Genomic DNA, 26,424 nt, shown 5'->3' on the forward strand with positions numbered 1-26,424 from the left:
CAACTCCATATTACAACCTCTAGCATCCCTCCAAAATGTATTACTTCTCCCCGTAGCATTCAAAAACTTCACCTAACAGAAAAAAGGAAATTTCTCAGCTTTTTAGAGGTGGAAAGACTGCATCTAGGAGAAAACCCCGAATGTGTCATAAACCTAACACACTATGGCATATTAGTGCCATTATACAGCACCACAGTGGACTGGCCACGAATGCCCTTTGACTCACACTCTCAAATTGCCTAGCCAATTAAAAACCTTTTGTGTCAACAGTTACGTGGACCAAAATCATCCTCCTGCTTTAAAACATACCATAATGACTTACTGACAAGTAGAGAACTTCATAGTAAGCATCTTGCCTGTCAGGATTTCTACCGAGTGTGTCACAGAATTTAATAGAAGCTTAACCATTAGCAGTCCACCCTTCTGGTAAGTATAAATACCTTTCTGTGCACAGCTGGGGTTTTTGCCATGTTTCTATGCTATTCCAAAGCTGTTAATATTTTGAAATGCTTGACATTCCTGAGGAATATGAAGTCAGGTTTGTAACCCCAGCATACAAACCTACTCTCTCCTTCCAGTGCTTGTTACTGTAAATAGAATCATTCAAGATAGGAATATTTCATGGTTACCAGCAGGCAATATTTATTATTACAACTGAGAACTCTACATACAGTATTGCACAAAATTATAACAGACCAATCATCAAAACCATGTTCCTATGCAACTGTAAATAGAACTTTAACAGAAGTTGAACACATTGTGCGTTAGGTGTCTTAGTAAAGTGACAATTTAGAGGATTATTTCACTGGAGTATGAAAGTGCAAACTTTCAGTCAAGGCATATACACAAAACGTGAAAAGATTGCTATACATGCCACAGGTCTTAAAAAAATCCCCAAGCCAATCCCCGATACTCCAAAACACACCAAAGCAAGTTAAATGATTTAAGTAGTAGCACTTATAGCAAGCCCTACCAGCGCTACCACATTTCAAGATTTATCCCCTAGCAAGAGGCAGAGGAACACTATCTGAAGAAATGCCCTTTGCTTGGAGTTTTAGACATATTAATGCAGCTGTACCACATTAACTGCATTTTTTTTTTGTTTGGCAAGACAAAGACTTGTGGCACTAAAAATGCACGTAGACAGTGTATTACCAGTAATTCCTGAATTGCTATATAAAGTAACCGTGTACAGCAGTTGAAGGAAATAGCATTTTTACATCAAAAGGTGACATAGCATATAACCAAAATTCAAGTATTAATATTTAACTGTAATTGTGGGAATTCTGACCTTCTGTTCCTGTGCACTACATAAAAATGAAAAAATAATTCTTGATCTGTTTTATTCTTCCTTCTATACCTTTTTGCAGATGTAGAAGGAAAAACAAAAATGTGGCTGTAATCCCGAGTCTTCAGCACATTACTATTCCAATGTGATTGCAAGGTATGTGGGTACAATTGTGCAATCAACTCTGGATTCTCCACATGCAGCCCTAATGCTCTTCCTCCACTCTCACCTCAACCACCACCCTGTCTTTGACTGCAAGATCCCAGTCCTTGTTGTCAACTACTTTTGATTTGCACCCTTGTCACCAGCTGTTCCCATCAGCTGCCCAGGAAGACATCTTCTCTTTAGCACAAGCAAGCAGTTTAGCTGCACAATGTCATCTTCAGACAACCAGAGAAATATGGAAATAAAAGGATGGAAGAGTACTTCTATGGAATCAGCTTTCGGGAAGGCCTAGAGAGACATTTATACTTCTGCCTTAGTGTCAGTGCATAAGCACTGAAGACTTTGTAAGCTTGTAGAACACTGGTGTAAAAAACAAATTCTGATTAGGAGAAAGTCTGAATTCCAAAGAAAAAATGGCCTCTTATAAACATAGTATTTTAATTACTGTTTAGATTCATTTAACAATTACAAAATACTAGGTTTTTTTAAATTATAAATGCCTTTTCCCCTGTCACCAAGTTAACGTTAAGAGAGTTAAACAGAAGCTATGATAAGCTTTAGAGAAAAAATCTTGTACCTACACAGCTGCAAAAGAGTTTGAACTGTAACAAAATCAGTAGCAGACATAACTACAAAAAAAGTAATGAGAAGTGTAAGAGTCCTCTCAAAAAAAATAAATCTGCAGGCAGTTATACCAACTTTTCAATTTAAGTCAAGAAAGGCAAATGATAGAAACATGAGAAACCATGCCCATGTGTACCTGCTTTAGTACTCCACTGCCCAAATGTATTTCACGTTCTGCAAAATTACTTTCTAAGTACAGCAGAGACTGTGCCTTCAACAAGAGAAGAAACAAAACTGGGTTAGTCCATTTTGAAGTATTTCTACAAGCAGGGCTATGGTAACCTACCACTATACTAACACATGAACATTTTCTTGGACCTCCCCAGATTTATAGGAAAATAAACCACCAGAAAACCCACATGTAAAAAGATTAAAGCATCAAAAAACTACAAAACCAAAGCAAGCATACACATAATCATAGTGAACTCTGAAGCTGAGATCTGTGTATATAATTTTTTATTAACAAGCTTGTATAAATGATTGGAGTTTTTATTTTGGTGGTGGTTTTTTTTCCTCCCCACATCAAAGCAGAACACATAGGTAATATACTCTTACAAGCAGGTTTTGGATGGGGAAGTCTGAATAGAGTGGACAAAGAAAATAAAAAAGGAAAAGTACAGACAGATTTTATTTCCTTGCCACGTGAAAGTACAGAGGTGTTACTACAGCACTTACGGTTCTTACCTTTTGAATCCCAACATCACAAATTAAAGTATAACTACATCAGTGGTGGAATCTAACAAACAATTTACTTTTTCAAAAGAGTTTATTTTTCTTAATGGTATCCACACTTCACGCAGCCTACAAACCTGAAGAAAATGCATTTGCTTCTGAAAGCCATAGCAGTGTTTTGGGGTGTTCAAAGTCAAAGTAGTCCTGAGATTTCAGATGTTAAAGCTTTCTCCACAGCCACATGTTCCTTTGATGTTTGGATTATTGAAGACAAATTCACTGGATAGTTTGTCTTCTACATAGTCCATTTCAGTTCCTAGAAGTGTCAGCTGTGCCTTCTTCTCAATAAACACTCTAACTCCTGGAGGACATCAAAGAAAATAAAATATTTACATATAGCAAATTCATCACTCACTTTGGAACTCTCTTTAAACCAGTGATAAAAAAATGGAAGCTAAATATGAAGGCTAGGAGCATAAGTTAGTTTCCCTAGCCTAACATGGGACACTTTCATCACTGTTTTTACTGTACCATACAAGTCCAGCAACAGTTTAGAACTATTATTTATGTGCACTTACATATGCATTTTTTGAGGGGAGATTTAAAAACGTGACACCTAGAGAAAGAAGCTGCAGAACTTGGGAATGGATCTCAGCTTCAATACTTAATTCCCATACATTACAGCCAGCAACCCATTTCCTACCATTCTTAAAGTCTGTGCACCTAAGATGCCCAAATATCTTGAAAACCTAAATGTTTCACTCTCAAAATTATTTTCTGCTCTGCCAGAAATATTACCTCTACATTAACTATTAGCAATACTGAATTTTATAATGAGGCAAATGTATGAATATTCAAATATACCACAACCTTTAAGATTAAAAACTAGCAGTTCATCTTGGTAAGCAGAAAAAGCTTTCTTTCCTAAAGTATACAAAGTCTGTATCTCTCTGGAATAAAGTTACTGAACTTTAAAGCTGCAAATATGACACAAAGGTGCAAGTGGACTGCTTCAGCTATCCACAGACTAAGAAATAATAAAAATAAACACGTAGAATTGTACCAGTACACAGCAACAAGACCTCATTTAGGTATAGGAGAGATTGCTGGAAAGCAGTTTCATCATAGCAGACGCTGAGACAAAACATATTACTAACACAACTCAAGTCTGGGCAACCAAGTTGAATCTACACTTTTTTGGATCAGTTTGGACAGTAACTGACACTGAAGGCTAAACCTAATCGAAGAGTTTATGGACCTGATTCCTGAAGCTGTCACTACCTAAAAGCAGGCAAACTTGTGCTGGGATTCAAAGCCATCACTGAGCAGAAACCTGTATAAAAGAGCCTTTACTGGAAGTCTGTCTAGAAGCAAGTGAAGCAAAACAGAAATGACACAAGCATACATGAACCACTGGTTTTGGAACTTAAGGTCTCTGACCTGACTGAGAGAAACTGATTTCCAGTTTCCTTAAGATCCAAACCAGGAAATGCTTACTGAAAAATGTGTTTTCAGGCCTGTAATGCTAGAGCAGCTTCGAATCAAGCAGGACAGGTTAACTCCAGAAGCCAGCTGAATCTGAAATCAAGAGGCACCTGCAGAATCAGGTGGCAGTGCCTAGCTCACATTCTCATCCTCATATTCTGCTTCAATTTTAACAATTTGCTGAAGTTCTAACAAAATCTCTGTTTAAGAGAATAAAATCTATGTGCTGGTCACAGGTTTTCTAGAGACAGCTGGAAGGTGGGCTCTGAAGAGCAGCATAGCTTCTGCAAGAAAACAACAGTGATAGCCTCTTATTCTTAAATCTTTTACTTTGCCACCAAATTAAAAATAACATTTCTGAACATAATGTAGTTCAGTAATGCCTAAAAGAACCAAAAAACACCTCCACAAAAGGAATTCTATGAACCTTTAGAAAACTAACAGAAACCCAAGCAAACACTATTATCAATCTGTATTTGACAAAAAGATCACTGACATAAACTTTAATGAAAATTGAAAAAACATACAACACTGTGCTGGTTTTGACTGGGGCAAAGTTAATTTTCTCCAGAACAGCTAGTATGGGGCTAAGTTTTGGATCTGTGCTGGAAAAAGTATGACAATTCAGGGATGTTTCAGTTACTGCTGAGCAGATGCTTAACACAGCGTCATGGCCTTTTCTGCTTTTCACCCCACCCCACCAGGCTGGGGGGTGCACAAGCAGCTGGGAGGGGACACAGCCAGAACAGCTGATCCCAACTGAACCAAGGGATATCCCACACCATATGACATCATGCTCAGCAATAAAAGCTGTGGGAAGCAGAATGAAGACAGGACATTTGGAGTGATTGTGTTTGTTTTCCCAAGTCACCATCATGCGAGATGGAGCCCTGCTGCCCTGGAGATGCTTAAAAACATGCCTGCTGATGGAAAGTGGTGAATTAATCCCTTGTTTTGCTTCACTTGTGTGTGTGGCTTTTGCTTTACCTGTTAAACTGTCTTTATATCAAATTATGAGTTTTCTCACCTTTTCCATTCTGAAAAAGTTTGGTGGGAGAGTGAGTGAGCAGCTGTGAGGGGCTTCACTGCTGGCTGGGGTTAAACCACAACAGGAGCTTTAGCAACAGACCTATCATGTGATGCTTACTGCAATTATGAGGCAGAAAGCATAAATATCAGGGTAGGAAAACAATTTTTAAAGTATTCTTCAATAAAAATTGTAGAACCCATTGTTACAAAGCAATGCAAAGGTTAAGAGCACAAAGAAATTAAAACCAAATTAGTAAAGAATAAGACTAGTTAGAGAAGGTGTTGGGAAAATCCCTTGCAAATAAAATCTTTACTTTGCCAAGCCTTGGTTTAGGTATGCTGATAAAATATTTCATTATATATGCATTGTTCTGTATTATTCTCTAAATATCTGCTATTAGCCACCTCTGAAGACATGAACGATGGACTAATCCATTCAGGTGGAGTAGCTTCTGATGCAGATACTGCAAAGCTGCTTATTTTAACTAACTGGTTACTTCAAACCAGAAACTAAGGTGACAGCAATTCCCATACAGAGGGACCTCTTACTGTAACTCGTTACTTCAATTAAATTCTAGCCTGTACCTTGGCAAACCTGCAATAGGTTATTGTTCACCACCACCACAGACGTTTGTTCAGAAACTTACCATCTTGAACTACCTCTTCATCAGAATCTCCTTTTGATTTCGTATATTCTAATGTGTAGGAAAGCCCATTGCATCCTCTTGTACGAACACCTACTTTCACACCCACCTAAAAACACCACAACCGAACAACAGAACATTCATGAGTGTTTTTTTTAAACTTACTTTCGAACACAAAGACAAAAAGTATGCAGAACAACAAAATAATGACATTTATTCTGTTGTTTATGTCACATTTATTATGAAGTTGTGAACATCCCATCCCTGGCAGTGTCAAGGCCAGGCTGGATGGGGCCTGGAGCAACCTGATCTAGTGGAATGCGCCTTGCCCATGGCAGGGGGTTGGAACTAGATGATCTTTAAGGTCCTTTCCAAATCCAACCATTCTATGATTATCCTCCACTGCCTCAAAGAAGAAGTGAATAACTTTCAGATTAAGAGGTAACTTTTTTTTTCCTTTTACAAAGTCGACTCCAAGGTGAAAGCAAACATCAGATGTTTGTTACTGTGGCTCAAGCCATAAACTATGTTAAACTTCTGAAGTAATAAACTGTTAGAACTCTAAAGACACTCACATTTTAAAGATGGGTATTCTGTGACTTGAAATTAAAGTTTACTTAGATGCCAATTCTGTACTGACAGCAATATGAGGCCAAGACAAGGGCAGCTACTGAATTTACACAGAATTCTTGTAATAACACCATCAGAAAAATTACTTCAAACACAAGTTGTGAAAAACGTACTTTGATTTCTTCATTAGCTCTACTGCGTCTCACTTAAACAGCAATGCCCCCTTAAATCGATTATGTTTATTTGCTTGTTGTTTTAATCAACCTTATAAGCCAACCAAGTCAATATTTGTAACATTCACAGTATCCAATAATTCTGACAAAAAGCACACTGTATGAGAAAATATTTTAAAGAAACAGAACTACTTGTGCACAACAATCTTTCAGAAGTATCTAAACACCAGTGCCTCATAACTGAAGAGGAAAATTATACTGCCTATCTCCATTATCAATTCTGTGATAAAAATATATCGAAACATAGCACATGTCATCACATGGTATCTCAGACAAACATGTTTTATCTTTTCAGACTAAATACTTTTCTCTACAAGAACTGCTACAAATAATGGGCTGGAAAATGTAAACAACACTTATAGGAAGGGGATGACTGACTATCTAAGCTGTAGGCTTAAGGCTTCTTGAAGGTGGTTTGAAATATTAACAGAATCCACTCAGTTGCAGATGTGTAGGAGGCAGAATAAACAATGGAAACTTATAAGAGAAATACTCTCCTTGAAATAATACTTACTGTAATGAAGAAAATCTAATGCTTGTTTTTATAATGGTTAGAAAGCAAGACTCTTTGAGGTTTTCCCCAAAAGGAAAAGATGGCAAGCTCAGTTACTTAGAGAAATGCTGATTACTAAAACAAAAAGTTTCCTTTCTCGTAATTTTCCCAAGAATTAGATTTTTCCAATGGGTATGAGTCTATTATACTTCAACATGAGAACTTCTACAAGAATTTAATTAACATCTTACTATCAACAGCTGAAGATCTCTTTCCATACCAGAACTCACCACTATGCCACAAGAAAAGGCTTAATTAAAATGTATTTCAAAAATATTGTAAACTTAAATTTTTTCAACTTCTTCCATCTCAAAAGTATTTGTAAAGTAAAATGTCATTATCATCAGTTATTTTCTGTCAAACAAGCCCACATATTCCCCTTCACAAAAAAAAGAAAAAAAAAGAAAAAGCCACTATCTCTAATAAACACAATGGTGTTTTTTTCAAACTTCTAAGTTAGCTACAAATGTTTCATGAGTTGTGCTGATACGTTAGCACCATCTACAGGTTTGCACCGTTTACACTTACATGTTCAGGTTTATCTTTCAGAAGCTGTTTTATCTTCTGAACAGCTGATGGGGTCTGAAAAACAAAAACATAGACATTAATTTGAAAGGGTTTTTTTGTTTATTTGCAGTGCGTGCTTGCACATATTAAGTGTGCAACATACTTAGCTGCACTATAAAAATTCCTATTCCAACCCTTAAGTGTACTTAATTTTTCTTAGTTTACATTTCTTTCCTATGTGCAAAGCCCACCTTCAGCATCAGCCACCTGTCAGTATTGACTTGCCCGAGTTCTGCTCAAAACTGGACTCTTATCTGAAGATACACATTCTGCTGCGAAACAGATGATTGCTGAATCTTACCCATACAGAAAACTGTATCTCTCACTCCCCTCCATATCCACACTGACAGCAAACAGGCAACTCAAGAACTGCCATCCTTTTAGAGTGTTTGGTTGGGTTTTTTCCCCCCACGAAATCACTACCACAATGCAATTAAGTAGTTCTTCACACACACATCACAGACAAAAATCGATTAGGCACGTAAGTGCTTATGGTCTACTTCTCTCTTCCCACTAACTTAGAGGGGAACTGGGATTTTACAGAGGGTAAATTTACTGCTCACACACAACTATTTGTTGCATAAATGCAAGAACACAGTAAATACCCAGAAATTCTATTCATTACATGCTTTTAGATTTCTAAGACACTAAGAAAAGGAAAGCCCTTAGCAACGGACAAAGCAAACTACAAGCAGCCTTACAGCAGAAAACCTTTTCTAAATACCGTTATTAATCTTCATTTGTAGAACAAAGGAAACTCACTACATAACAGGAAATCACCTGTTCTGACAAACGACTGAACTATATGCACTTTGCCCCTGTTCCTGCAGGGAACTGACTGTATTTTCCTCTGCAGTAATGCCTCTCAAAAGTACAGCTTCCGAAACACCGCCTCTAGTAGCAAACGCATTTCCTCAACTGACAAAAGACAGAAAGCCTCACTGGGAACAACTCGTCAGCGGCGCTAGGTAATGCTTAACGTTTACTTAATTTTACAGAAGAAATACAACTCTTCGAGTGACTGCAAAAGGGGCCTCACACCGCTGTTCCTGCTGCCTGCCCTCCGCGGCCCTGCCCTCTGCAAGGCTGCCTGCACAGAAGCAGGGGCTCGGAGCCTGCTGCAGGCGGCATCAGCCAGGGGTAGCGGTTCCCCAGCAGCAACTCACGAAGTGGGATGCGGCTGTCAGAGACCCCTCCGCCTCCCGGCAGCCCTCTCCTGCCGAGCCCATTGCAGAGCCGACACAGCACGGGACAACCGCGCTGGCCCAAGACTGCGACGTTGCCCTGCCCGAGTCCCGTGCTCGTCCCGCCCCGCTGTCAGCGGCAGCCAGGGCTGGCCGCGCGCCACCAGCCGCAGGATGGGCGGCAGGCCGGCGGAGCAGGAGGGCGGCGGCGCGGCCCGGCCCTGTCCGTGGCGCAGCTCCTGCAGCCGTGAGGCAGCTCGGGCGCAAGGGCCGCGGGGAGCCCTCCCGCAGCGGCGCGGCACTGACCAGGGTGAGAGCGGCGCGCGTAGCCTGGATCTTCCGCTTGCTGACGGCGCGCACCGTAGCCCTCACCACAGACGAGGCCATCACCCTCCTCCGCCCCGTCCGCTGCCCTCTGCCATGGGCACCACCGACGTCACACTGTGACGCCACGGCGCACAGCGTGTTTCCGGCGCCCGCGCCGATTGGACAGCTGGCTGTGATCGGCAGCCGCGGCAATTCCACCCCGTCGCACCGCGCCAGACTGGGCTGAGGCTGCGCCACAGCCTGCGACGGGGGGTAGGGCCTGGCCGCCTGTTTGGCACAGATAAACGAAGCGTCGGCCAGGGCAGCGGTGACGGAGGGGTCTTCCTCTTAGCCCCATTCGTCGGCACCGCCGCTGACGGCAAGGAGGCAGCTGTGCGGGGGAACACGGAGTCTCCGTCCTCCAGAGGCACAGGCTGGGAACACTAGTGTTCAGCGGTAGTCACGCGCACAAACACGGCAATACAGCAGTGGTTTTGCACGGCCAAAACCCATATGCGGCATGATGCGGCGCGGGCAAACCGGCCGGGGTCAGTGACGGGGGACCCGTTACGAAGGGCGCACCATGAGGGGCTGGGTGGGGGTTGCTCGGTCCGGCTGCTCCACTCGACGCCCTCCTGCTGCCGCGGGACCACGGCTCGGAGCCGTACAGCTGCCCCTAGCTACTCCCGCAGCCCGACTGGGGGGAAAGGAGAGGGAGGGAAGTAGGGGACTTTGGGGCGGCCTGCGGGCACCCGCAGAGAAATCCGGCAAGGTAAATCCCATCACTTTGAACTGAATTGGCGGCTGAGCCAGAGGGAAAGCAAACAGCCGCTGTTCATTACCTCCACTTGGCAACAATGCTTTAAACTTGTATTTACGAAGTCCAAGCACAAGCAACAAGTCTGCATCATAGAATCACATAATGGTTAGGGTCAGAAAGGACCTTAAGATCATCTGGTTCCAACCCCTCTGGGCAGGCATGGCTCCTACCAGAGCATGTTGCTCAAAGCCCTCTCCAACCTGGCCTTGAATGCTGTCAGGGATGGGGCAGCCACAGCTTCTCTGGGCAACCTGTGCCAGTACCTCACCACCTTCACAGTAAAGAACTTACTCCTTGTATCTAAACTGAACTTCATCTCCTTAAGTTTTAACCTGTTACCCTTTGTCCTGGTGCTACAGCCTCTGATGAAGAGTCCCTCCCCAACATCCCTGTAGGCCCCTTCAGATACTGGAAGGCTGCTATAAGGTCTCCACGCAGCCTTCTCCAGGCTGAACAGCCCCAACTTTCTGAGCCTGTCTTCATATGGGAGGTGCTCAAGTCCCCTTAGCATCATGACACATGCTTTGGGTACCTCATTCTGGGGTTAGCTGTTTTGAAGAGCTTGGTAGTAAACATGCAGCTGTTTTTCTTTTTTACATACATAATTATGCCACTACTGTTTAATGAGGCACAGTATTTCTCCCTCACAGATAAAGACAGCAAGTCTGATGCAAGTTTAGACATTTCGTTGCTAAATGACAAAGTATCACAAATGGAAAGGGCGAGTATGCATAAACCTGTTTGTTCCTGTCTCCCCTTAAAATAACTTCTGTTCTTGAGATTATGACATAGTCCCTTAGAGGCGTACATACTTCATTCCCATCAGGGAAACTGAAAGTGAGTCTGAATAGAGGGCTGAATAAGACATACATAATCATGTCAGTCTGCTCTGGTTATTTTTTGGTGGTTGGTTGGTTTTTTTGTTTGTCTGTTTTGTGGTTTTCTTTGTGTTTTTTTTCTTTTTTTGTTTGGGGGGTTATGAATTAAAATCTACAAGAATTACCTTATTTTTGAGGGAAAACTGACCTTAGTTCATATGATATATGCTAAAGATGACAGTTGGAAGTATTTTCTGTGGTTTCTTGTTAGCTAATATTTTGCTTGAAAATATGTCGAGGAAAGTATACAAAACATTTTATTTGAGAAAGCTGCATATCTAAAAATTTACATAGAGCTGGCTACAGATGCATTAAAACCAAAAGTGGCATTAGAGTCCCAGCTCCCTAAGACCACTTTAGGTCAATTCTAGCTTTCAACTTTACAGAAACAGATGAATATGGAAAGAAAAGAAACATGACATTTCTAAGCCCACATAATTCTAGTAACATGTCATTAATTCTACATTTAAGTCAGGAATACTAAAAAATATAGCCTAAGAAGAAATACAGAAACTTAAGTCTGGTTTTAATTATTATTTTTTTTTTTTAATTTATTTCAAAGTCATAAATAACAGTGGTTTCAGTTTCACAATGTAACTAATTCTTTCCTGAACAAGGAAAGACAGTACGTTGCCAGCTGTGGAAGCACTTGAAGTAAAGCTCAAGTTCATACTCTTAATTTTGTGGCTAGTATAAGGATCTTCTTCACATTTTATGAAAATGGACATGTGTTTTCCCCAGTTGCCAAATATAATATCTCTATTCTTTAAAGCATTTTTATATGTATCCTCAAGGGCTTGAAAAAGATTCTTAGCAGCATCAAACAGGACTGACCTGCTTCCTGTTTTTTCTTGTTGTATACAGCAGCTAATGAACTCCTGTAGAATCACTGAACAGAAAAACCCCCTAAAAAACCTCAATGGCAATGCTTGTCCAGAGATTGTTTTATGTATGTTTACTAACACTTTTTTAGTTCTCCACAGAGAAAAAAAACCAACAAACAACAAACCAAAAATGTAGCAGTCTACAAACATTTAAAACACTTTTAAACAAGGAATCAGTATACAATCAACATTAATAAATATTATTTGCTGCTTCAAAAAATCAATTTTTGAATATAATGTATTTGGCTTGCACATAATTTTCAAATGTTCATTTTAATATGATCAGATGCAACAATAAAACCTTAAAAACAGCCCATTTTTAGTACCTGCCCTTTTTTATATGATTTACAAAAAAAAAAAAGAAACAAAAAAAAATTATGGCTTTCTATTTAAATACTCCAACAATCTGTTTCAGAGCAGGGACCAGTATTGCTTGTATTAGCAATCTAAAATAAACCACCCATATTTCATTAAAATTAAGTTGAAGGTTGTCTATTCTGCTGTCCTGTGAATCCAGATGCTTTAGACAAAGAAAATTTTTTAGATGAATAAAGGGTCTGTATTGCAATTTAACAGTGCTTTATACCCCTCATGATTCTTGTTGGGTCCTCTTCTGTGAGGCTTTTCCCTGAGTCATGTATTTGTTGGAAAGGCTGCCTAAGATCGGGAGTTTAATGAAAAAAGAAGAAAAAGACAAGATGTAAACAACTGAAACAATCAGGAGAAAAATATTGTTAAGTCAAACTATAACGAAAGCACACACGGTTCAAATTTATATCATTACATGCTGGAAGACAGTATGAAAAACTGAAGTACTAGAATACAAAAGTGAAAACTAACATTTCTTCAACTAAATACCTAGCCAAATGACAATCACTTTGTGTTTAAAAATTCCCAAACTTGGATTTGAAAAGCCTTTCACTGAAAACAGAAAATACTTTGTCTTCCAACAAAACTGAGAATTTGAGATAATTAATTGCAGCTTATTTTTCCATAGTTTGTAAAGACTACTTGGGTTCCCCACTTCAGATGTCTCAGAAGATATATATTTTATTAAAAAAACTTTTAAAATCTTCATTATACCTTTCAGTAAGTTTGTGAAATTACTGTAAAGAAGCTGCATTTGTAACCATGCATCTAACATAAAATATCTCCAGAGAGAGTACATAAAGGCATTTATACTATCATCTGAATGCTACTTGTAAGTGCAATTTTAACTTCCCTGCATTTTTTCAGCTCAGACCAAAGATGTGTTTTGATAATATCTCAAGTTTGTTGATCATATAGAATTCTAGCCAATTACTCTGAAGAAGCCTTAAATGAAAGTGCTCCACATGTCCTGGAGAAACACAGAACTCCATGTATGTCAGAACAGTAGAGAGGTGAGAGACTGATAAAACCCCACCATACCCTTCTGCAAAACAGATCCATGAGAGTTGAAAAAGAACAAATGCACAGAACTGACATGCCTAAGTTTTCCTTCCAAAACAAAACTGAAAAATTGCTCACTTTTCCAGTTTAAAAAAAAAGACCAAAAGAGCCTTCACAGAATTACTTAGCAAACTTGTGCAGACTGCTGCTGTGTTTGGCCATTTGGGCAGAGTTCCCAGAAGGACTGATGAAGAAAGCAAGTTAAAGATAAATGCTTTTACACAGAATTTCTGAATTGAAATGAAGATATACAAACCTGACTGGGGACTCAAAAATACTTTTCCTTTTTGTTTCTTTTTTTCTTCATGTATAAGTGCTCCCTGTAAACAACAGATACACATTGATGAACCAAGAAAATTATGTCATTCCACAGCTAAGAAAAAAATGTTCTCCTTGAAAGCTTAAGTAAAGCTATTTTTAATTACCTTATATGGAACATTTAAAGGGAACAAGATCAAAGAAGAAGGACATGTAGTGTTTACCTGATTTAATCTACTAGCATGTTTGGAAGCACTGGGTAGCAAAGGGGATCCATACAACGCTTCTGGTTTTGAACCACCTGAAAAAGTCATAACAAAGATTTACTAATTTAAAACTAGTTTCTATTTCAGGTATTTTAAGACACAAAAATACCATGATATTTGCAATCTACCTTCATAGACAGTAGAAAGTAGGATATTGCTATTTTTCACATTTCTGTAAAATGGAAAACTGGCACAATGAAATGAGGTGCAGTCCTGGGTTCAGCTGTAACAGTTATTTTTCTCCTTCCTAGTAGGTGGTGCAGTGCCGTGTTTTGGCTTTAGACCGAGAACAAGGCTGATAACATACCAATGGTTTTAGCTGTTGCTCAGTAATACTTTTCAGTCTCATGCTCTACCAGTGGAGAGGGGCACAAGAAGCTGAGAGAGAGCAGAGACAGGACACTGACCCAAACTACGCAAAGGTGTATTCCATACCACAGGACATCACACCCAGTATATAAGATGGGGGGAGTCACCCAGAAGGCCCAGATCACTGCTCAGGTCAGACTAGGTATCTGTAGTCAGATGCTGAGCAATTGTATTGTGCATCACCTGTGTTTATTGGGTTTTTTTCCTTTTTCTTTTTAGTTTTATGTTCTCTTTGTTATTTCCCTTGTTGTTAGTGGTAGTAGTAGTTGTTTTATTATTAGTGGCAGTAGTAGTATTATTTTTTACTTTAGTTACTGGACTGTTTTTATCTCAACCCATGGGGTTTACATTCTTTTGATTCTCGTCCCCATCCTGCTCAGAGTTGGGGGGAATAAAGAGGGAGGGTGAGCAAGCAGCTGCATGATGCTTAGTTACGGGTTGGGCTTGAACCAGCTGCATATGCATCTAAGTTAGGAACCTACAATAAATTAAGCTCTGTACCCTTCTCCACAATCAGAGTGACACAGGGAACTCCAGAAAATGAACGAAGACAATTGAACAGGTAATTGAATTGTCCATAGTCTTACAAAACGGAACACAGCAAAAAAAATATAATCTCTTAGGTGTACTTGTTCATAATGCTCTATTCACCTAGAGAGAATACTCTGGGCAAAAACTACACAAAAAAAAAAAAGACAAAGCTCAACCTACAGCAATTCTCTTCAAACTCAAGTACAGTAATTTGCAATACAGATAACACAAAAAACACCTGCACCATAATTCATGGGTTTAGACTTATATACCGTACAGCCTTAGCATAGTTCTCATATGATGTTATGAGATACAACCATGTCACTAACTACAAAACAGTCAGGCATATGCCCCTTCACCTTAGCAAATTTAGCATCATGGAAAACGGAATGGTAGAAAGAAAAGCTCAACAAGACAAGGTCAAAGATAAAGAAACTCAGAAGTTAAATTTAGACTTGACATACAGCTTCAAAAGGTCAAAACCTGAATAAAACATGGCATGAATTTTTAAGCACCTTTTCTGTCCAGACAACACATCTAATGACCTGTCAAACTAAGAACACTTCTAAGTATATTGGCACCATTTTCCTCCTACTTCCGGTACTATGTCAGCACAGTCTTATGCTCTATTGCACCAATTACATCTGATTAAGAAATGTCTCCTGATCTAAGCCAGACAGAACATTGTTGCTAGTACAGTTTTGAAACTATGTTTATACAAAGGATTCCTGTTTGTTACTTTCAGAGGTCAAGTCATGACTAATCCGTAATTCATCGTATTATAAGCAAATTAATCCAGCATGAATTTACATGTTCCTAGGTTTACCTAAAGGGAAATAATGCTACCTTTCTTTCAAAGCCGACTTAAACTACCATTCACTGCCTTAAGGAGTCTCAGTTTATCTTAGAATGATATTCTTTACAACAGAGATGATACAAGATCTGTCTTATCTGAAGGATGACTTAGATGTTGTGAAGCAAGTATTTAGTTATGTTGCTCAGATCTGTCAGGATCTGTATTTCGGGGCATTTTTGTAGTTATATTTTTTTATTTTTTAAAGTCAAAGTTGCAAACTGACTCAATGTAAAATAAGACAGATTGCTGTACCCTCCTACTGCTGAGTTGGCAGGAGCATTATTTCATACACAATATTCTATCTTGTACAATTTCATGGTCTGCAGAATAATTCTAGTTTAGGTGATGTGAAGAGTTATAAGGCGAACTTTTGCTGCCATTATGATGTACTGAAAGAGAAGCTGTAATTTGAAATGTTAGCAAACTCTTACACAGTGAGGACAATGGAAGCAATGTCAACATATTAAACATTCGTATCTTTTATATGCCAAGCACCTTACCTGCTATGAGAAACTATGTTAAATCTATTGGGATATGGCAAAGTTCTGAAAGGTAGGTGAGGGAGAAAACTGGCTAATGTAAGTACATTAAAAAAAAAAAATTAGCATTTATGTAGTGCAATTCAAAGCAAAACCCTTACATGTCAGTCAACCAAAAATACCAAAAACCACAAACTCTGTTTAGACTGCTCAGCTTGATCTAATTTCATACCTGCAGTTCCTTTATACTGTGGGCATTCCTTTTTAATATGACCTTCTCTCCTACAGATAAAACACCGTTTTTCTCTTAAGTCTCTGTCTTCCAGGTGCTTCCACTTCTCTGCTGATTGCCTTGGAGTCTTTTCTCTTCCAGTTTCCACTATTGCCCTTCCTATTTTCCTCTTCTGAGGTGTACAGACATGCAACTTTCCCTCCCTGATTGAGCTCTCCTCTTCTGTTGCTTTAACCTGAGATTCTTTGTCCTCATTGCTTCTTTTCTCCTTGCTTTCTGTGTACCTCTGGTTTTTCGTATCTTCAAAACCACGTCGCCGTCTTAGTCTGCAGGAGCAGAAAAATGCTGTAGAGTTCATAGGGCTTACATATATACATGGAGGAAAAAAAAAAGAATATCCAACAAATCAAGTGCTGTCTACTGATAAACGGCATATTTCATGTATTTCTCAAGTGGGTTAAATAAAGTGAATTAATTCACTTTTCCCTTTGACCCTTCTACCAAATAATGCTACACTGATGTAAAATATATTTAATAATCTAACCTTACAATGATATTACAATATAGCCCTAAATTCTAAAATATCTCAAAAAATATGAACACAACAGAAAATATGTGTGAAAAAGATAGGATTATAGGTTGTTGGGGTTTTTTGTCTACTTCTACAATTCAGCCAGAACTCCCTTCTCAAACTGTGTATTTTTACAGTATCTCTCAAAGTCTCTTCTACTGGGAGAGGCTTCTAACATTCTGCATGATTTTGTATACAACATAGCTGTACTTGTGCAATGAACTGGGGTTTCATTCCAAAATACAAGATTAAAAATCCATTGCACCTGATACAAAAGTTTAGACATTGAGCAGGCTTTCATACCACCACCTCCAGCAATCTTTGTTTTAAAACTGCCATCAGCTACTGTACTTGTGTTTGCTACAGTTGAATATAGTCCAAAATCAACAGTCTCAAAATGTAAGTTCACAATTCTCTACTGCGTAGCAAAAAGATGATTTAATCTGATCCAATATAAGTAGATTTTTAACTACTTACATAAGATTGCAGGTGATTTTTAATTACAGCTCTTAACAAAAACGGACCCTAAGCAAAGGGTAGATGTTTCCATTCAACTTACAACTGAGCACAAAGGCTTTCAAGATTTCATACTCTTGAAGTTTTATTTGCCAATTTCCAATATTTTACAGATATAACCCTAATCTTTCTTCTGAACAAACCCAACAAAAAGTTCCACACACATGCCAAAACTATACTCACTTTCTCCTCATGGGACAATCTCTCATGAAATGGCCAATTTTACCACAGGTTCTGCAGCATCTATCATTTGGTGCCAGTTCTCCTTCTGTTAGCACCTCAGGATCAAAAAAGTACTCCTAAGGAAGAAATAACACATTTTAAATGAAAATCCATACACCTAGGAATCAAAACAGATAGGCAAGTGTTAAAACAGCAGAAAGTTACAGAGAAGACTTAAGTGTGGTGTGTGTAGCTGAATTCCTGAAAGATCCAGTGAGGTGAACTGACTGCTGGCCTCTTTTCTCTACAGGAAGCCTGCTGACCACTAGGTCTGCAAACTCTCTTTTAAAACTGCAGTTTTAAGAAATGGTAATCTGGTTTTGATAGGGACTAAAATATGTAAGCCTCTACAACAAACTTTTGACTTGATTAGTATTCTGCATGCCAACACATTTTACCTGCAAACAACACAAAACCAGTACTGAGTAGTAACTCCCATAAAGAATTTTAGTGGACAGTTAAAATTCAAGAGAGAAGAGCTTAAAGAAAGTGTAACATTACTCCTGCAATTGCTAAGTTATACATGCAAGAGCATGCACCTACTGATCTTAGAAGCAACTTACCATTTTTGATGGATATCCTTTAGGAAACACTTTTATAGGGGTACCAAATAACCTCCTGCCATTGATAAAAGCCTTCATTATAAAATTTGTCACTAGGAAGGAAAAAAAAAAAGAGGAAAACATCAAACAAACCAGTAAAGTATGATCTAACACACAATCTTCACTCTGTAACCATATTTGTTAACAGGAGACTTACTTTTTCTTGACAGTCCAGCTCCAAGATTGTGATTCAAATCAAAGGGGTCTGTACAAAAAGCATTATAGGCATTAATTAAGTCCAGGCCTAGATCAGCAATGTATACATATACATTAACAACCCAAGGCAGCTAATTCCAATGCAGAATACTGCAGATACTGAAACTGAACTGTTTGTAAATTTATTGAAAATAAATTAACTCTATGGGCAAAGGATCCCAGTCATCTAGCTCCAAACTAACTGAAGTATGGTAAAAGTTATTCTGAAAGTTGAATGCGCAAGCAAGAGAGCAGACATTCTTTCCATGAAAGTCATAAAGGCCAGAAAGCAGTTTAGGGTACATTTCTAAAATGTGTCACTGTATTTTCTTGATAGAGACCATGGTATTACTTAACAGTGTAATAACACATACTTTTAAATCCCTCATATAAATATGGACTCAGCTAAACTTGGTATTTGAGAGAAAACCTCAACTATAATACAGGTAATTTCTTTTCCAAAGGATTTAATTTAACCTATTTCTCTTTCAGTTGCTGTCATCATGATAAGTATCATGTCTGCTTTGCACGTTCTTTTCAGTAGGAAAAAAAACCCCTAAGAGTAATTTTTATCACTAGTGAAACTCAATGGAAATTTTGTAATGATTTCAAAACATGAGCAAATAAAATCTAGTAATACAAAAATAAATAAGCCTTGTGGAGCAAAATTTTTCACGTGGGCATTAAAGAAACCCCAAATATTCATGTACTTCGTATTTTTACCTTCAATTACAATGTATTTGGAGGTCCATTGCTTTTTGAAGGTTGTAAGCAGATTTTTACTCCGAATGCAGATAACATGTTCTTTAAAATCAAATTCTTCTGTGTAGAAACGGAGAAGCCCCAGCCACAGTTGCCCAACAGATTCAGTGTTTTTGCCATAGTCTGGCCAAACAACTGACTGAAAATACAGAAATATTTTTACTTCCAGTACTTACATTAAGCAGAATAATTTTCATAACTTGGAAACTTAAACAATGTAAGTCTTATTTTATAAAGAAACACAACTGACTTACACGAGAGTATTTACCTTCATAATTAGTATTAATAATCCAATATCAATTTTTAAATGGTACATTTTTTAAAGTAACAGCAAAAGTGGAGAATTAATATAACTTCTAATACTTGGTCTTGCCTATTATACAAAAAATTTATTAATGCATTTTATGTGCCTATTTAACATTAAATTATTAAATGAGATTAAGCAGTTATGACTAAATATGCAGCTGGTATTTGGAGGAATTATCTTCACCCAGTAGTGTGATGCACACAACAATTAATCATCAACATCTTAAAATACTTTTTTTATTATGTTTTGCAGATTTCGTAGATTCCCCCCCAGATGAATTAGAACCAACCATATTCTTATAGATTTACAGCTTGGTACTGGGATTTTCAAAGCAATAGCTACTCCACTTCAATTTCTATACTCAACCATGTCTGAGGACCATATTTATTAAAGGGATTTTTTTTTCATAGGCAAATTAACCTGATTTACTCACCAACTCATCTATTTTATCAAAGAAATAAACATTCCAGCCATCAACTAAAATTTCAGGCTTCTTTGGTTCTTTGTAGATCTGAAAGCATAACATTAAACTCATTAGAAAAGCCCTACAGGTTCAGCATTAACGTTCTTCTGGTCAATAGTGTGTACAGATAGTAATTTTTTTCTTGAGATACTGTACCTCTTGAAGAACAGGGATTACAGGTGGATTTCTCTGTTGAAGAAAATAAAGCACCATAAGAGTATATGCATAGGAAGAAAGGCTACCTCGAGATGCATCTCCAATGTCACATATCTAGAAAAAGAAACACCATTTGTATCTTTTATTGTTATAATCTCTTGCCACCGGAACTACTGCTTCCAGAATGTCTGAAATATACTTACCTTTGTAAAGACTTTCATTGTGTAACATAGATACTTTACTCTCGGATCAATGGCTGCATATGATGACAGGAGTCTTGTGTTATGCAAGGCCTATAAAGAGAAGAAGGTCATACACAAAATACAAGAGCTGTGAAGAAATTAAGTAGTAAGCTGAAACACAAAACCCAAGTGCTCTAAGTTGCGTGCTCACAAAATGCAGATGCAAAGCCCTGCATAGTAGAATGTGTATCAAGAAAGGGAGCGCTTGATGAGCTTATCCCCTGCTCTCTTAAAAAGCTGATCAACATTCTTTATCTGCACACAAAGCCGTATTCACAGAAGAGTGCTTCAGAATGGGAAGCATAAATCTACCACTTAATTTTCAAAGTGTTTGGTAGAAGGTAGGTTCTTGAACTAAACAATTTCAGCCCAGAAAAGTGAGAGGTAATCAACTGATCCATATGGATGTATAACTTCAAGAAGAAAACTCTGTGGTTGAGGTATCTTTCTCAAGACTTCCCTTGAACCCATATAAAAACTACAGAAAGTTTAATACTGGGCTCTACATCTAACTTTCCTGCAATATTTCAAGGAACCGGCTTTTGAAGTGCAGAGGTACTGGAAAAAAAAAATCCAAAAAAACCCCACTCCACCCAAAACTAGTTTTTATAGTATTTTCCCAAAGAAATTGTGGCTTTTAATATATTCTAACATGTTCCAGTTCAGGCAAGCTAGGTTCAAAATCATTATTCCAGGTCTCAAGGCAAAGCAAGAGCGAGCCATGATAAGAACTGGAGCATTTGAACACTGAAGTTATATTATTTTGACTCTCATTTACTGAAAGACTTAAACACCTAAACCACTAGTTCTTGCTATTGCTGAAGAATGAATATATTTTTTTAGGGAAGTGGCAACTGTAAAGTCACAATTGTGCACTGACCCCACTCATGATCAAATAAAAAAAAAAGAAAGGTTGTTTGAATATCTAAAAGTGCAAAAGGTAACTGGAAACAGCTGATAACTGAACCTCAACAAAACAGTCACTTCAATCTTAAGATGATGACCCACACTTTTCTGTTATAAAATAAATGATAAAGGCAATAACCTTACCAGAGTATTATATAAACTGATGTCTACTTCAAGACCACTTCTGACATGGAAAAATTTGACAATCGGGACTTTAGCAGTTGTTATAGGTAAGACACTTCTTAAACCTAGGATAAAATGTTTAATTACTGAATGACTGCAATACAAGTAACTCCAAACTGTAGTAAAAAGGCTACAAAATAAAATCTTAATTGGTACCAAAATTGTATTTCAGTTATATTTTAATGTTGATTTAGGCATTTGTCAAACATGACTAATTTGCTAAATATGTACAAACATACATTTAGCTCCCCAATAAAACAAAGATCAGTCTAAATGTTACAGAAAAATAAGCTTAAGAGATCACTGATAATTCACTTCAATTACATTAAATTCATGTGAAATACATCAAAACAAGCACTATAAATTGTAATTTCTTCTAGAAAAAACAGAATCCTCATTGCAAACTTGTATCGGCCTACCTTTTACTATTAACTTACTGTGCACTGAGCATACAACATAACTATTACCTTGAGGCCTGAAGCTTTATCCTTAGCTCGTAGGTTATAAATACACTATTTGTCCAGTTCTGATGCTGTCCGGTAAGATTATAACCTCATAGACTTACATATGCAAAGAAAAATAAATTTGAGTGTTCACAACATATAACCTCACTATTCCTAACATTACGCTTTTTAGTATAGTTTTATCTTTTATATTTTAATCTACAGTGCCCCAGAATGCTGTCACTACAGCAACTGAAGTAATCTAAACAGAACCTCTTATTTTAATTTTCAAGAAGGTTACCTGACTGCTTCTTGAGAACTTTTGCTAAATCTTCAATGATTCTGATGCAATCAAGTCCCTAAAACATTAAGAAAAAAGTTCAAGGTTGTATCTGCTACATTTAAGAAAAAAATGTAATACTTGCCATTAAGATTAAAGATGCATTAACTGAGAGTTTCCTACTATACACAATTATCTGAAGACCAGAAATAGTTTCAGAATAACACCTGCAAAATCAACAATATACAGTATCTTAACATAAGCTTTTGAAGTTTATTTTTTGCCTAGACCAGCAGCAAGACCCCCTAAAATAATCTTTCTGGCACTGGTTTGTGCTTTCTTCCAATCTGAAAAGCTTCTATAAAATAGTAAGTTAGTTACACTATATATACACAATATAACCATAAAATTTTGCATGTTTTAAACCAAACAAAACAAACAACAAAACCCCCCAAACCCAAACCACTTTTTAAACTACCTCAGCAGTTTCCAGCCCATCAATTGTCATACAGATATCAAGGTCACTTTCCTTGAAGCCAAAGCCATTTTTTGATGAGCCAAACAAATTCAGCTTGGTTCCTGTAAGATATGATGGGTTATAGGCCCGTATCAACACAGAACCTCATTTTGCATGTAACTTCAATCCACCGAATGTCTTTTAATACAGGCATAAAAGCATTACTATCTGTGATACACCAAAACTTATTTCATTAATTTTGCTGATGTGGAAAATACATCTACTTTTATTGATTCAAATGAGCAGTCTGACAAATCCAGAAACAAGTCAGGTTTTCCAAGAATTAACCTAAATCATCAGCATACAGCAACCAGCTGATATCTGACTGAAAAAAAAAAAAAGACTGTTCTCTACAGAGATTTTCAGGGTAAAGGATATATCTGACCATATACCAAGCTCCAGCCAAAAATATCTGCTGCTGATTTTAAAAGACTATGAACAAAAGTCTGGGTGTTACAGAAACGCCTGGTAAGGACTCCAGAAACAAAGCAAAACAAAAAAATTCAAATAGCTAGATACTGCAAATACAGTACCTGTACTTTAAAATATTCCAAAATGAGTAAGTTTCAGTAGGAACGATTACAAAAAGCTTGTTGTTTTTAGAGCAGATAGAACAAGAAGTCTGGCTAATGAATATGGCTAAAATAATCACAGGCTGTTCCACTACTGCATTGATAATTTTCTCCTTAACTTGTAATTGTTCCTTCCTACTAATGCATTGTATATATGACTACGTAAAAAAAACAACTTAAATGAAAACCTTAAAAAACATAAATTAATGTAATTAATTATAGCAATACTGAACAACAATATAGGTTAAGTGTTCAAATCTACAGTGTTCATTATGTTGATGTTTTTTTGGAAAACACGCAAGTACAAACACACCAAAATATAAATAACAAGCTAAAACTGACTAATTACCCGGGAAATCATGTCTAATGAAGTTTTCCAAGTTTTGTCTTATATGTTCCCGAGCCTGATCCTCCACAATACTTGGGGAAAAATCACCTTAAAAAAAAAAAAAATTAGGCAAACTGATCTGTAGAGAGTCAAAAGCAAAGATTCAAATGAAAAAAGTGAGGGGTTTTCAGCAAGGTAAGGGGGAAAGAAAAAGCAAGAGAAGATTCACATGTGAAGGAAAGCAATCAAGGATGAAGTAGAAGAAAAATACCTGTTCAAAGAAAAACATTAATTAGACAAGTAACGCAATTTGTCTGGTCAGAAATGGTGAGAGAAAGGAGAAAGGTTGGGTCACTCTGAAAAGAACAAAAGCGGAGAATTGTTATAAAACAGTATTTTGACTCATTTTTTTTCTAGAACACTGAAGTCATTGCTTACTAAAAACCACAAGTTAAGGAACAGTTAATTCAGATAGACCTGTGAAAGCATCAGTCAAAAAATTCACCCAAAATTAAACTCAATACAATTCCCAAGATGTCTACATGAGTAATCAGACAGCCACAGTGGGGAAGATAAACCCAAACATTTTGTAGATAATGATAAACATCTAAATACAAACTACTGTTCTCTAGATATGAACTACTCAGCAGTCACACTTAAGCCCTTACAAATCTCAGAATAGTATTTAAGAGTTGGATGCAGTGTGGCAAATCATCTCCTTTTACAACATCATTAATGTGATTACTTAATTGTTTTTTGCACTATTGCTACTGCACAGTATTTTTAGGAAAAAACTTACGGTAACATTGGACACAAACTTGATCTAGAATAACTGAGAATTTGGGTGTCAGTTCTGGCAGGGGGTCAAGCTCAATTTTCTTCAAGTCTTCTGGACAATCCCTCTTTAAATGACCTTCCCGCTTGCACAGGCTACATACAACTGTGGGAGACTGCAGGAACAGAAAACGAGACTGGTTTTACTTCACTGAATTTGAGCAACACTTTAATATGATAATAGAACACAAGCAGTATGTTCTGATTCAGTTTGCTTACCTTGCCCTTTGTAAAAGCTGTTTTACTGAATTCATAAAAAAGTTCATATTCTAAACCCTGTTCTATTGCTGTGTTCTCTTCAAAAAGGCTTCCCTTCTCAGTAAGATCCTCTTGACTCAAATTGCTTCTCAGAAGTCCATCCACATGTTCTTCAGTGTGTTTGTTCTCACATTTACTGGGGAGGGAAAAATAATCTTCTTCCTCTGACAGTGCATCGTCATTGCCAGATCCAATGTATACATTATCTAGTTCATCTCCAGCTCTTGTAACACCACACTCTCTCTGGTTTAGAAGACCAGATTCTTCCTCCTCTTCCTCATCATCATCCGAGTCAATCATTTGGGATATTTGACTCCGTGCTAAATATGTGAATTTCTTCAAGGATTCATGCAGTTCATCAGAACCTTCAGTGCTCTCCTCATCAACATCTATCTTGTCTTCCATCAGATCACTGCACTCTAAGGCAAACTCATCAATATCTGCAAATGCAGCATTTTGAAAACCTTCTAAGTCTGAAGTACCACATGTCTCTATATCATGCTCATTTAGTGTAACAGGGGGATCTCCACTATCACTATCTTCATCTATTTCTTGCTCAGTAGTCAGGATACTAGTCCACGTTTTTTGTTGTTCATGTTCTTCCTCTTCCTCCTCTTCATTTCCACTGTCTGTCTTCTCACAACTTGGTTTAGAATCCTCATTATCTCCAGAAATAAATTCCTCAACTATGCAGTCTGAATCTTCATAGGAAATTCCCAAATGATTTATATCATCAGCCAGTTCTTCTTCTGTGAAACTTTCTGAACCATCACACAGTTTTGAAGCATCAGTTCTATGTGTCTGGGGCATACCTGTAGTCTCTATTGTGCAGTCTTCCACTACTGGTGTGCTTGTTCTACTACCCAAGTTTTGCAAATCAGCATTTTTATGCTTTATAACATCTTTTCCACGGTGCAGCATTTGGGATTTCTCTTCATGGGCATTTAGAATGGACCTTTTGCTTGATTTTGCACTTTTTTTGTGAGGCAAGGCAAAATATTTGTAAGTTGCTCTCAGGCAGTGAAGAATATACTCATACACTAGCTGACTGTTCAGAGTTCTTGCCACATTCCTTTTGACTGAATATGGGTCTAATAGAAAGAAGAAGTGAGCCAGCAGTGCAAGAGTTAACTTTATAAAAAAGAATAAACTTACATCCTTATAAAATTTGAATATACTAACATTAGTTACTCTAAAACACTGTGTAAAGACATAAGATCTATGAATTGTGCTGAAGGCAATTTTTAAGTCCACTTAATTACTTCTGATAACTTTAAAAAAAAAATCCCAAGAGAAATATTAAATGGATTTTTTTTTTCCAAAACCATATTCTCCTATAACACTGGGAATCACAGCCCAATATTGAAAAATTCTAATCTATTACACACAATGTCAACAGTCAAGACAGTACCCTAGAAAATTAAAATAACAGCTCTTTGAAGTTTTATGATATTTATATATATATCATACCTTCTACAGCAATGCGCTTTTTAGGCCAGTCCCTTGATTCACGAGACACTGCTTCTTTGAGTCGTATGCTGATAACAAAATCAGCCATATTGAACTCCAAGGCATAGAAACGAAGCAGTTCTAGCCAGAGTTGACCAGCAGGTGCTGAACACTGCTGTCCTGAATCAAATACTAAGGGAACCTGTAAATTATAGAAGAAAACTTAAATAATATTTAATGCACAAGATTTTGGTTGGTACACTTCCTTGTATTTAATCTGTAAGGTAATATCAG

At 37.6% G+C, this 26,424-nt stretch overlaps 2 protein-coding genes across 4 annotated transcripts in view; both read right to left on the reverse strand.

Annotated features, from left to right (window-relative positions):
- Positions 1–617: 617 nt before the first annotated feature.
- On the reverse strand, positions 618–9,488 carry ISCA1 (iron-sulfur cluster assembly 1). Its single transcript, XM_005154929.2, has 4 exons — positions 9,321–9,488; positions 7,792–7,845; positions 5,911–6,016; positions 618–3,110 (listed from the first exon to the last, which is right to left on the reverse strand). Exons 1-4 carry the CDS (start codon positions 9,399–9,401, stop codon positions 2,962–2,964), a joined length of 390 nt encoding a protein of 129 aa, XP_005154986.1. The 5' UTR covers positions 9,402–9,488; the 3' UTR covers positions 618–2,961.
- A 2,051-nt stretch (positions 9,489–11,539) lies between these two features.
- Positions 11,540–26,424, reverse strand: part of TUT7 (terminal uridylyl transferase 7) — a 33,811-nt gene continuing 18,926 nt past the window's right edge. For all 3 annotated transcript variants that reach the window (XM_005154927.3, XM_031054126.2, XM_031054127.2), the window contains 18 exons: positions 26,152–26,332; positions 24,643–25,772; positions 24,389–24,539; positions 23,611–23,697; positions 22,651–22,751; positions 22,194–22,251; positions 21,411–21,514; positions 20,322–20,411; positions 20,119–20,232; positions 19,933–20,010; positions 19,154–19,331; positions 18,393–18,440; positions 18,197–18,288; positions 17,595–17,710; positions 16,325–16,650; positions 13,816–13,892; positions 13,590–13,653; positions 11,540–12,559 (listed from right to left, as the gene is read on the reverse strand). In XM_005154927.3, coding sequence (XP_005154984.2) covers positions 12,492–12,559; positions 13,590–13,653; positions 13,816–13,892; positions 16,325–16,650; positions 17,595–17,710; positions 18,197–18,288; positions 18,393–18,440; positions 19,154–19,331; positions 19,933–20,010; positions 20,119–20,232; positions 20,322–20,411; positions 21,411–21,514; positions 22,194–22,251; positions 22,651–22,751; positions 23,611–23,697; positions 24,389–24,539; positions 24,643–25,772; positions 26,152–26,332 — 3,063 coding nt within the window. In that variant the 3' untranslated portion in view covers positions 11,540–12,491. The remainder of the gene's footprint in view (positions 12,560–13,589; positions 13,654–13,815; positions 13,893–16,324; positions 16,651–17,594; positions 17,711–18,196; positions 18,289–18,392; positions 18,441–19,153; positions 19,332–19,932; positions 20,011–20,118; positions 20,233–20,321; positions 20,412–21,410; positions 21,515–22,193; positions 22,252–22,650; positions 22,752–23,610; positions 23,698–24,388; positions 24,540–24,642; positions 25,773–26,151; positions 26,333–26,424) is intronic.

Source organism: Melopsittacus undulatus, chromosome Z, assembly GCF_012275295.1.
Source record: "Melopsittacus undulatus isolate bMelUnd1 chromosome Z, bMelUnd1.mat.Z, whole genome shotgun sequence".
Lineage (NCBI taxonomy): Eukaryota > Metazoa > Chordata > Aves > Psittaciformes > Psittaculidae > Melopsittacus > Melopsittacus undulatus.

Coding starts and splice junctions, on each gene's coding strand:
- ISCA1 (XM_005154929.2), bottom strand. CDS start 9,401: ATGGCCTCGTCTGTGGTGAGGGCTACGGTGCGCGCCGTCAGCAAGCGG. Junction 7,846..9,320: donor CGCGCGCCGCTCTCACCCTG/GTCAGTGCCGCG, acceptor TTTGTTTTTCAG/ACCCCATCAGCTGTTCAGAA. Junction 6,017..7,791: donor TGAAAGATAAACCTGAACAT/GTAAGTGTAAAC, acceptor TGGTGTTTTTAG/GTGGGTGTGAAAGTAGGTGT.